The 12102-nt window shown below is 62.3% G+C and overlaps 1 protein-coding gene across 1 annotated transcript; it reads left to right on the top strand.

Annotated features, from left to right (window-relative positions):
• The first annotated feature begins 3253 nt into the window (after positions 1 to 3253).
• On the top strand, positions 3254 to 8649 carry HMX1 (H6 family homeobox 1). The gene is made up of 2 exons (XM_074351210.1): positions 3254 to 5112; positions 7858 to 8649. Exons 1-2 carry the CDS (start codon positions 3960 to 3962, stop codon positions 8511 to 8513), a joined length of 1809 nt encoding a protein of 602 aa, XP_074207311.1. The 5' UTR covers positions 3254 to 3959; the 3' UTR covers positions 8514 to 8649.
• The last annotated feature ends 3453 nt before the right edge of the window (positions 8650 to 12102 follow it).

Genomic DNA, 12102 nt, shown 5'->3' with positions numbered 1-12102 from the left:
CCTGGGGCTTCGCTGCTGATCACTAGGATGGTCGTCAGACTCACCCACATGTGCAGTGCTTTCCACTTACTCCTCCCAAGGAGGCTCCGGTCCTGACACTTCCCCAGTTCAGCCACCTTCAGTGGCTCCCCACTGCTTGGCAAACTGAGAACCCTACTCTTTAGGTGGCAGGCGCAGGTCTTCAGAATCCAAGCGCATCTTGGTCCTCTGGCTCCCAGCCCTGCCACACTCGAACCTACTGCTGCCCCTGGTCGCACAGCACAGCAACCTCGCCCACCAGCCACCAGAGAATCATTGCAGAAAACAACCCGACTCCCTCCCACCCTCATCCCAGCGCCACGCCGCCGACAGGGTCGGATAAAGCCAGGTGCTGGCACAGATCAGGGGACACAGAGGTGATCGCGTTGCTCTGGAGAGTCTCTCTGAAGAGCCTGCCATGTGGACTCTGTAGAGACCCCGTACCCCAGGAGTACCATTCTGAGGGACACGCACCCCCAGACAACCTCCCACCCCACAAAGAAAAATAGGTCTGTCCATCCCGCCGCGATCTGCAGTCGTGGACACTTGGCAGCAACCTGAAAGTCCCCTAGTGGGGTCAACCATCCTTTCCTGGAAGACCACACAGGGATTCTCATCCTCCAGTCTGACCATCCCCTGACTGAGAGGTGGGGCCCAAGGCCCCTCCCCCTTGCACCCCAATGGGAGCTCAGCAGAGTACAGCAGAATTCCCAGGCGACGTTCCACACCTCTCTCCTACATACACGCCTCCACACTCACTCATTCTGGGAACCCATGTTGTAAGGAAGCCCGGGTCACACGGAGGGGCCCAGGCAGTGGTCCCTCGGCTAACATCAGCATCAGGCCCCAGATAAAGGAGCCAAGGTGCCCTCAGCTAAGTCCTTCCCACCCCCAGCCCCCAGCTGAGGCTCAGCACCACGCAGTGGAGACAAACTACCCCCCACCCCCACACCCATGAGCACACTGAGAAATGGTGGTTTTACACCCTAAGTTTTGGGGACAAGGGTGACTGGACCAGAGGAACTGGAACAAAGGCATGGCTGACTGCTGGGTAAGCCCAGCATGGTTAGATCATCACAACACTTATCAGCATCAGATTCATACTTTAAAGTGAAAAAAGCGAGCTGGTGGAGGCATACAGTTTACACCGCTTTTCTAAGTTCAGACACGAGAGCAGGTGTGTTACGTGGGGTGGCGCCGGAGTGAGATGAGGACAAATGGAATTGGGGTGAAGGATGAAGGGAAGAAAAAATAAGGTAAAATTTAAATTTTAAAGTGGGCATTCTCTAAGATTATTCCAAAAAGAAAAGTTTATTTAAAAAAAAAAACTGGCAGTGGCTGACTTCTGATCTAGGCTCTGGGAATCTTTCCCACTAACTCACCCCCTACACTCTTCCTGGGGCACCTTTGACAACCAGTGCTGAGCTATGCACTGGGGACACAGGCGACAAAGTTCTCGCTGTCCCGTCGAGAAGAGCACCGAGTGCCCTTTGGCCCTTTGGCCCTTTGCTGGGGACCCTCTGGCCATCCTGCTGTGCAGCGACAAGTGGAACATAAGGAAAGACAAGAGCAGACAGAGAAGGAAGGGTGGCTGTGACTTGGGGGAAGGGGGCGCAGATGCCTCGGAGACACAGACACAGAGAGCTGGCAACATGCTGACTTGGAGGCCCCACTTTTCTGCCTGGGGAGTCCTTCTGCCCAGTGCCCAGAGGTGACCCGAAACTTGAGCTCTGGCTCTTGAGCACCAGAAACCCACCCAGGGCCGTGAGGCTTCAGGGTCAGTCTCCAGAGAGCATCCCAAGGGCTGACCACCGCAGACTGTCCTGGAGTTGCAACCAGCTGGATGCTGGGAGATGGAGCTGCGGGCAGGGTCAGAACACGCCAAGCCTCTGCCGAGGATCCCGCCTCCCGTCACCTCTGCACGGAGCAGAGAGGCAGCGGCCTGGGTAAGGGCCAGTGCAACTAATTCATGCCTCCCTAACCGGCCCTGCACCTCAGCAGGGACCCTTGGTCCGCTCACCAACGCCCTGTGCTGTGTACCCGCCCTCCACTGCCAGAGTGGCTGAGAGTGGTTCCGGGATCAGCAGTGTGGGGACCCTGCACATCCCAGTGCCTGGCAGAGGAAATGCGCCCTCCAACCCCCAAAAAGCCATTTCGGGCGAGGGAGGCCTACTCTCCTCCGATCAGGTCTGGTCTGTCCCCTCACCTCTCCAGGGGCAGTGGGGAGACACCGGCCAGCAACCAATGGCCAGGTGCCCGGGGGCCTGGCCCAGCGGGGCTTCCACTCCCAACAGCCAGCATAGGCAGGAGTTTACTAACAGCGGCTTACAGGAGAGGAAACTGAAGATCAGAGAGATGAGGCACCCCCTCCCCCAGGACCACACAGCCCTCGAGTAGAGAGAACTCAAACCCAGACTCCGAGGAAACCCCTACCCTGAAGGTGCTCGGAAAGCTGTTTCCAGAAACGGGCTTCGGAGGCACTCACAGGCCGGACCAGGGCACCTGCGTAAAGTAGGTGGTCATCTGGAAGGTACTCTTTCCCACCGTATTGTCTTTTAATCCGAGTCCCTCTCTGGCCCGTTTCTGCATCTGTCGGAAGCACCCTTGAATTAGACCCCGTGATGAGCCAAAAGGTAGCAGCTTCTCTTCCAAACAGCCCGGGGCAGTCATTTCTTGCCTTGACTCACTCCCCTCTGTCCGGGGTACCTCTGCCTTTGGAGTCTCCCTGACCCCAACCCACCCACTTTGGCTCAGCACCCTCATCTACACAGTGGGGGAAAGGCCCCATCCTCTGTCTCCAGGCTGGAGTTAAACACCCCGGTGATCATCTGTGCCCTCCTGGGGCAGGACGTGAGGGCCAGAGGAGCACCGGAGGGGCTGAGCATCCAGTCCGTGAGTCTGCAGAAGAGTGTGCCTCCTGCCCGAGGACTCCAGGCCACTGGGCACCAGAGACCCTTCCCAGCAGGGACCCTTCTCATGGGCAGGAAGGCTCAGGCTGGGAAAGGGGTGGCTGGAGGACGACTGGTTCCCGGCAGGCACGCCAGAAGATGCACCCGCAGCGCTCACTATTTTGTCTCCACGGTTGCAGGCCAGCGAGGTCCCTCCAGCTGGACCTCAGCTCCACCTGGCCTCTCAGATCTGCTGCTCCTTGCTCCTATCCGACTCTAGAGTGTTGGTGCCAGAAGGGCCTTGGGTCCAGAGTGCGGGAATTCCAGGCCTGGGGAAGCCACTTACCATCTGGGGGAATCTCTCCTCTCCTCGCCTCTGTTTTCCCCTCCATAATGTGGGGTTGATGTTCTCTCCGCGGTCGTTGTTCTGAATATTAAAGCGAGGCAGCCGGCGGTGCTCGGTTGGCCAGGACCCCTGGCTGGCACGGGAGGCCGAATGTGTCTCTCCGAGATAACCCGCGTCCGGTGAAGCCAGCTCCGCCCGCGCGTCGGCGCTGCGACCCGGTGACTCGGCCGTCACCCGCTCCCGGAGGAGGCCGGTCAGGTTACTCCTGAGCGACCACAGCTCCGAGGGCGACGGCGTGGGCCGGGATGCACTTTTGTCACCACACTCCCTGCTGCCTAAGTGGGAGGGGACTCGCTACCGGTTTACAGTACCCCCAAGACCTCCGCGGCCAGGGGCAATGGCTCTCGCTCATCTACTAAGGCCCAGGTCTCCCGGGGAGCGGGATTGTGGGGACCCTCTCTCACTCAGCGTGACATGGGCCTGTTGCCGGCAGGGCCATGGGAATGGGGGTGGGGGCCAGCATTTTCTTACATTCTGAGACAACCTGAGAACTAGAGAATTCTATCGCACTACATTTGGCATTAAAAGAATATTTCATTAAGTGTAAATATTAAAATATGCCACAATTTTTGCAGCCTTGACACCCGGGGTCTTTAAAAAATGACTAGTTCAGCCTCTTTCGGTTTCTTGGAAGCCCCGGAGTCTTCATGACCCGATTTACACATGCACATACACACATACAAGCACACACACGTGCACACAAGCACATACCACACTCGCGCGCGCACACACACACTGTTCCTCACGCTGGGTCCAACACTCTCCCTGCGGCGAGGCAATTACGAACCTTGCCGGACGGTGATTGGCCAGTCCGTTTCTCATCGGGGCCCCGCAGCCAATGGGCGGCCCCCTGGCCGAGGCCCCACCCCCATCCCCGGCGCTGGTGGCTCAGGCCCCGGGAATGGATCACGCGGGGCTGGACTGGCCGCGACCCCCAGCCTGGGCCCCCGGCCGCCCGCCCTCGGCCGCGCGACCGCCTGCGCGCCCGGGTCCGGGCGGCGTCTCCCGGCAGTGGCCACGCTCGGGGCCAGCGCCGCGTTCTCGGGCTGAGCGGGACTCCCGCCCGGCCCGCGCCGCCCCGCCCCTGCTGGCCCCTCCCCTGCCTTCCCCGCCCCCAGCGGGGCCGACCCGGGCGGCGACCAGAGCTGCGACGTGAAAGGCGAGCGAGGCGGCCGCCCTGTCGGCTGTCGGCGCGCACCCGCTCCCGGCCCAGCCCAGCCCGGCGCCGAGGCCGCTGCCTGCCCCGCGGGGCCCGACGCCAGCGCTCCGGGCAGCGGTTCCAGGGCCGGCCCGCGCGTGCGCCAGGGAGCCGCGCGCCACTGTCCCCAGCGGGGACCGGCACCCGCCGCGCCGGGGGCGCCCGGAGCCCCGAGGAGCCCGGCAGAGCCCGACGGTCCGCGGCCGCGATGCCGGACGAGCTGACGGAGCCCGGGCGCGCCACGCCGGCCCGGGCTTCCTCCTTCCTCATCGAGAACCTGCTGGCGGCCGAGGCCAAGGGCTCCGGGCGCGCGGCCCAGGGCGGCGGCGGCCGCGAGGACGAGGAGGACGACGACGACTATCCGGAGGACGAGGACGCGGAGCAGGCGCGGCGGCGGCGGCTGCAGCGGCGGAGACAGCTGCGCGCGGGCGGCGGGCCCGGCGGGGAGGCGCGGGCCCGGGCGCTGCTTGGGCCGGGCGCGCTGGGCCTTGGTCCCCGGCCGCCCCCCGGTCCCGGGCCGCCCTACGCTCTGGGCTGCGGCGGCGGGACGCGCTGGTACTCGCGGTCGCACGGAGGCTACGGAGGCGGCCTCAGTCCTGACAGTGAGTGAGGGCGCGGGGAACGGTGGGCCGGGCGGTGGGGCCCGGCTTCCTCTCGCGCGTTTGCTCGGGGACTTTGGGTTCGTTGGCGCCCTTTTGGGCCACCCTTCTTTTTGGCTGTAGCGGGCTCCGGGTCGTGCAGGGCCCCGGCAGAGCCCCTGGTTGGGTGGGTTTGGAGCCCCATTCTCAGGGACAGGCTCCCCACACAGGGAGAAGGTTTCACAGGATCTGGACTTCACCCATCACCAGGCTCTAGAGAGCCCTTGGGAGAGGAACCTGGGGATAGGAGACAACAGATACCTAAGAGGAGAAAGGAAAGGAGAGCGAAATAAATACAACAGGGAAAGACAGGATGTGGAGAGGGGTAAGAAAAGAAGAGGGAAGGACAGAGAAGAAAGATGCCGGGAGAGGAGAAAGGAGAGGGGAGAGAGAATATGAAAGAAAACAAAAACAAAAACCCCAAACCAAAAAGGAACCCATAAATGATGGAGAGGAGAGAGAAAAGATAAAGGGAGGAGAGAGAGCTGGAAGACAAAGTAGAGTCAGATACAGTAAAATAAAGAGGGCACTGACCAGAGGGAGACACTGTTGTGGGGGGCTTGATAGGGGAGGAGGAGGGTCCGGCACAGCAGCCGTGTCCCCAAAGTCTCATCTCCTCTGCCAGCTGCAGACAGGGCCTGGGGCAGCGGCCTGAGTCTCCCTCTTGGGCCTCCCAGGGCCCTTGGCTGTGGCTGTGCCAGGCCAGAAGGCTGAGTTCTGAAGCCCCCAGTCCCACCCGCTTCGCTTCCTTTCTGCCCCTCCCCCTCCCCTGCCTTTGTTTCCTGCTGAGGGCTCTGAGGCTGAAGGGGTGGGGGTTCAGCCCGAGAACCTGCTCCCCCTTCTTGCCTGGACATTACAGGCCCCTGAATCCTGCTCCCCCTCCCCAGGGTGGCTGCTTCCCATGGGGACCTGCCCTTTGGAGGAAGACGCCTGGGGAGGAGGAGACTAGGAAGCTATCCTACCCTCAGCCCCCAGGCATTGCCAGCTCCCCCCCCCACACACACACACTGTGAGGCCAGCGAGGCCTCTTCCAGGCTGTCGCTCTGAGATCCTTTCAGCTCAGAGCGCAAGTTAGTGAGTGCTGGAGGTGTCGGTGGGCAGACCCCTCTCACATGTTGGATAACCCCTTCTCTGGTGTGGGATTGAGCCCCTTGCGAGGGGACCCACATCTCAGAACCTACACCTGTGAAGTTCGGGGCCCCTACCCCTTCCAGGAAACTTGAGGAGGCTCCAGTGTTTTCCCCCAAAAGAGTGATCAAATTAGTGCTCTTTTGGGGGTGTTTCTGAAAAGGGTCTCACAGGGTAAAATGTGTTCCCCTCTTGCCCCTGGGGTTCTCCTCCAGCTGCAGTCCCACGGGTCAGTCCCTCCAAAAGCAACATTTCGTACAATGCGGGTTAGGGGTCCCTGTTTCGTACCTGAGCTGGCAGGCCAGCCTGGCCCCTGGTGGCAATGCGTGAGCGCTGTGAGTCAGTGTGGGGAGCTCCCCGTATCTGCTTGCACACATGCCAGCCTGGAACCTGACCCCTCTTTGGACACCATGAAGGTCCACACCACCAGGGTTGAGCAGGGACGCTGGTAAATCCGCACACCTCCATGGGTTCTGGGGGCGTGGATCAAGCACAGACACCTTGCCCGGGAGCTCACACTGCGGGCACACCGCTGCCTCTGGAGGGCTGGCTGGGCCAAACTCTACCCGACTGCTGACCTATCGCCTGAGCATGGGAGGCTCAGCCTGAGGTGGAAGGGCAGACTGGCCTGAATTGGCCTCCTGAGCCCCAAAGTCAGCCCCTTTTCTAGCTTGGCCTGGATTCTAAACAAGCACCTGGGTCCTGGAGGGACCATTCCTTGCCAGCCCTGGGAGGGTCAGCTCCTGACCTCTGGGAGATTGGGTGGAACTCGGTACTTGGAGCATGAGCTCGGGGACCCCCTGTGGGCTTCTGTACCCCCACCCCACAGGCTCAACCTGTTTGGGGTGAGGTGCGGCTGCTGAGGGTTTCTGCGGAGCTGTGCTTGCATGTGATCCCTCTGAGCATGGCTGTGGGCAGAGAGGGCAGTCTGTGGACATTTGGATTAGGGGCCCTGGAAACCGGGGTGAATGGCTTACTTATATCACCTGGTTGGAGTTTTGTTTGGGGATTGTTCGCATTTGTTTATCCTTCATCAACGGGAATATTTCTAGGCAGGCGGGGGTTTTGCATCTGCTCCTAAGAGTGAACGCGGGGGGCGGGGGGCACGGCACGTCTTCATCTCCGTGTCTGGGGGACGGCCTAGGGCTGGGTGCTAGGGATGAGGCCATCTCTGTGTTGTTTCCCAGTGCGTGCATTTCTCAGGACATCTGTCCTCCGTGAGGTATGCCTGCAGGCTTTTGTGTGTTTTGATGCGAAGCCACTGGTTACAGGAGTCGTCTTCTTTTTGTGTTTATTTCTTTTCTCTCCTCTTCCCTCTGTTGTCCTGTTCTGAGCGTGAGTGTGCTGCCAGCGTGTTGGTTTGGAGAGTCTCTGGTCTTCGAGTTCACCTCCGGATGTTCTGCCTTTCTCCATCCCAGGGCAAGATCTGCCATAGGTGCTGTGGGACGCAGGGCCCTGCGTGGGGACGATTTCCCTGCTTGTGGTTGCCGGTGACCTTATGGGGGCAGCAGCTGGCCTCAGTGATTGGGTCTGGGGATCAGCTGCCAGAACCGACCAGTGTTCCTCCTCTCCCCCTTGCAGCCAGCGACCGGGACTCACCGGAGACAGGCGAGGAGATGGGCCGTGCTGAGGGCGCCTGGCCCCGGGGCCCCGGCCCGGGAGCGGTGCAGCGGGAGGTGGCGGAGCTCGCAGCGCGGGGCCCGGCGGCCGGCGCGGAGGAGGCGGTGGAGCTGGGGGAGGCCCCGGCGGCGGCGGGGGAGGCGCGTGGCGGCGGCGGCGGCGGCCGCAAGAAGAAGACGCGCACGGTCTTCTCGCGCAGCCAGGTCTTCCAGCTCGAGTCCACCTTCGACCTGAAGCGCTACCTGAGCAGCGCCGAGCGCGCCGGCCTGGCCGCCTCCCTGCAGCTCACCGAGACGCAGGTCAAGATCTGGTTCCAGAACCGCCGCAACAAGTGGAAACGGCAGCTGGCGGCCGAGCTGGAGGCGGCCAGCCTGTCCCCGCCGGGTGCGCAGCGCCTCGTCCGCGTGCCGGTGCTCTACCACGAAAGTCCCCCGGCCGCCGCCGCCGCCGCCGCCGCCGGGGCCCCCGCCGCGCTGCCCTTCCCGCTGGCGCCCGCCGCGCCCGCGCCACCCCCGCCGCTGCTCGGCTTCTCCGGGGCCCTCGCCTACCCGCTGGCTGCCTTCCCGGCCGCCGCCTCCATGCCCTTCCTGCGGGCGCAGATGCCCGGCCTGGTGTGAGCTCCCGGCCCGCGGGGCCCATTCCCCGTGGCCGCTGGGGACTTGTGCGGACGCGCCAAAAGGCCGTGGCGGCGGCAGTGGCGCAAGGGGGCCGTCGGGGAGGCCCGGGGCGCTCCAACCGCCCCTCTGCCCCTGGGGCCCGACCGGCCGAACCCATCTAAATATGGTCCAGAATGTAGCAGAGCCGCAGGTGACCCTGGGTCTCCAAACAGTGGCAAGGCTGGATCCTCGCTCGGAAGAGGGCATCACCGAGACAGTCGGCCGTGCAGCCCAGAGCCCCACGGGGACAGGCCTCAACCCATGAGCAAATTCAGCGCCTCCCCCGTCCCCGTCCCCCCCCCCCCCACCTCTGGAGCCAGCGGCTGGGTGCAGTGCCTGGCAAACACAGGCTGTCCGAGGTGCTTCATCAAAGTGACCACCTTCCAACCCGAATGACCCTGCCCGGGACAACGCGCGAGCAGGACGGCAGCCCCCCGGGCACTCGGCCGCTATGGCCTAGCCTCTGGGCTCAGCAGGGAGCGAGCTCCAGGGAGAGAGCCCCCGTGGAGGGGAAGGGTGTCGATCCTGCCAGGGGCTTCTGTCCCAGCATCTGTTCTGAAGACAGGACTGACTGGGGCTTCTCTCCTGGGCTGTGGCCTCTGGTTATCCCGGTGAAGACTTTTTTTTTTTTTTTTAATGAATCTACTTATTTGCGTATGGAATAAAAAGGGACGCTTTCTGGACAGTTTCTGCTGCTTTGTGATCCCTGGGGCGGGCTCTCCTCTGAGAACAGGCTGTGGTGGGTGCTGCTCCCCCTTGTGGAGCCCTGTCCACTGCTGGCCAGGGGCAGATGGGTGGGTGGGCAGGACAGGCGAGAAGTAGGGGGTCTGCAGGCTGGACTCTCACGCCCCCACTTTCCCCAGACAGGGAGGCCCAGCAGGAACTCAGGGGAAATCAAGGTAGGGGAGGAGAGGGGCCTAGGGCAGAAGAGGGGACTGTGCGAGCCCTGTTCCTTAGTTGTGGGGCCTTCACCAATACCAGAAGCCACAAGTCGGGTGAAGGCGGAACCCATCGGCCACTCTGGCCACTTGGCACAAGGGGCTGCCAGCTACATGGCTCTCTCCGTCCACTGCCCCTTCCTGCACTGGGGTGGAGTGCCATCTCTAACATGTGGATTTTTTTTTTTTTTGGCCTAAACAACACACGGGCGCCAGACAGCCCAGCAAAGTCAGGTGGAGAACACTTCTCTCTGGCCCTGGCCTCACTTCCTGAACCATCTGCAGTCCGTTTCGAGCTGTGAAACTCTGATCCTGACCCATGAGCAAAGTTCCAGGTCAGGGCTGAGTTTATGGGGCCCCAGCGAAAGCTTGTTTCAGTGGCTGGATCCCTGCTGCCCGCTCGTCGCGGGTGAGGGCAGGGGCCTCCTGCACGGGAGAAGGGTGCTTTATTGACTGCTTCTCAAGCCTGGGGACAGAGGTCACTTGGGGCTTGAAAAGGTCACTTCTGTGACAGAACTGAGCCCCCTCAAAAACCCATCTTCATCCCGTGGCTTTGGGTCTCCTGGTGGAACAGACACTTCCACGCGGAGATGGGTAGCAACCAGCCACCCTCCCAACACCTTGGCATTCTCAGCGTGGCTCCAGACAGCCCAGAAGAAGGTGCCATGGGTGTCTCCCCACACCCCAAGGACAGTCCATCTGTGGGACTCTGCTATCCAGCTCCCTGACCCAGAATCATCCCCTGCCCCAGCCCTTCCAGTCGGCTGCAGGTTCCCTGAGGCCAGACCCTGGAAAGCTGCAGCAGGACCTGGTGAAGGGGAGAGGGCAGGCTATGGCCTAAGTGGTCCTTGCTCCTCTGGGCCCTGAGGTCCCCACCGTCAGGCTCCCAGTGCCCATGGCATGATGGGGGAGGGCACCCTGAGAGACTGGGGGGGCCTCCTCCCACGCAACCCCTACCCCATGTGCCTCCCTCCAGCACTTCTGGGGCTGGGCCTCCTCTTCCTGGGGGAGCGGGGAGCTGCCCCTCGCTGCTGCCTTTCCCGCTAGGTTCATTTGACTTTGTTACGAGGGGCTTACGATCTGATTCTCTACAGTGAGCTTGCTATTCACTGCTTCCAAAGGCCTTCACTCCTGACCAGCGGCCACAGAGGGGAAGTGGGGCGCCAAGAAGGCCACTCGAGGGGCAGCGCAGACCCACCTCTCCTTCCTCCCACTCTCTTCCCTACTGTGACCACTCTAGGCCTCAGAGCCCTTGGCTCAGGCTCTACCTGGGACCTTGGCCTTCTGTCACCTTGGTGGTGGCCTCATGCAGTCAGCAGACACATCACCGCCAGTCCTCGAAAGGATGCACCCAGTGCGCCTTGGCAGAGCTGACTGCAGCGCAGAGGCCTCCGGCCCAGCGCAGATCACTCTGCAGCTGCCACCTTCCCTCTGCACACCAGGCGGGCAGCCAGGCGGTGGGGCGGCCTGTGCTCGGCGCGGCACCCTCTCTGCATTACACAGAAGCGGTGGGATTGGGCAACAGCCGTGGTCACAGGCTCTTGGACCACGAATGGGATCTTTAAAACCCAGGTTAAAGGGGTTATCACCTTGATGCAACCGTTTTATTCGACTTTTTGTGGCTGATGCGGGGCAGTCCCGAAGTGGTGGCAACCAGACCCAGTGCGCCGCAAAGCGCGGTGCGCTGCCCATGTCTCCAGGCGGCTCACACTCAGCGGCGGGTCGGTCTGCACAAACCAGAGCTCCGCGCCCGCCCGGGGAGCCACGTCGCGCCGGAGCCACCGGCGCGCGCGGAGGGTGAAGAGCTGGGGGCACCGCTTCGCGCCTCGGCTCCGCCCACCAGGAAGCAGCAAACCCCGCCACCCGGCCCGGGCCTGCTACCCGGAATCAGAGGGAAGAAGGGTCTAGCCGGCTGCAAACCCGGAGCAGATTTGAAGAGAAGGGCTGCATCTTTCGATGGAAGCAGTGAAAGGTTGGGCTGGAGAGCGTCTTCCTCGCCCGCCGGCTCCGAACTCCCCCGGATCGGAAGGAAGGAGCCGGGAGGCGGAAAAGGGGTCTGTTGCCCTGCACTGGGAAGGGTCGGGACCTAGAACCCTAACGCCAAAGTAGAGAAAGTGAATCCAAACCTGGATTAGGCCAGCTGCGCTCAGGGAAGCTGACTTTACCCCATCATTATCCAGCACCCAGGAGGGTCGCGTCAAGGGCGACACAAACCAGAGCGAATCGGAGCGGAACACGCAGCCCTAGAGGGCGCGCGGGACCAGGCTGGGGCTGAGCCTCGTTCCAGACTCAGCGCCGTCATCGCGGAAGAACCTCACTTCGCCTAAGTTGGCTTGGCTCCCGGCAGAAGATGAATGGCTTTGCTCTGCCTCTCATACGGGTACCTCGCCCTCCCAAACCCGCCAACCCTAACTTCTCCTTAAGCGAGACCCAATTCTAGCCACCAAGGGCTGCCTAGGGCTTCAGGCTGCACAGTCCCTGAGCCTAGTTGGGTCCACCAGGCTTTGGACATCGCGCCCGACCTGCAAGGAGTCCCAGCTGAGTTCATGCAGAATCAGACCTGCTGAAAGAGACAGGCCAGCACCCCCTACCCCAGGTGGTGCTTAGCGCTC

Source organism: Camelus bactrianus, chromosome 2 (assembly GCF_048773025.1).
Source record: "Camelus bactrianus isolate YW-2024 breed Bactrian camel chromosome 2, ASM4877302v1, whole genome shotgun sequence".
Taxonomy (NCBI): domain Eukaryota; kingdom Metazoa; phylum Chordata; class Mammalia; order Artiodactyla; family Camelidae; genus Camelus; species Camelus bactrianus.
Note: the sequence above shows the minus strand (reverse complement) of the source record. Positions and strands in the feature narration are given on the sequence as shown.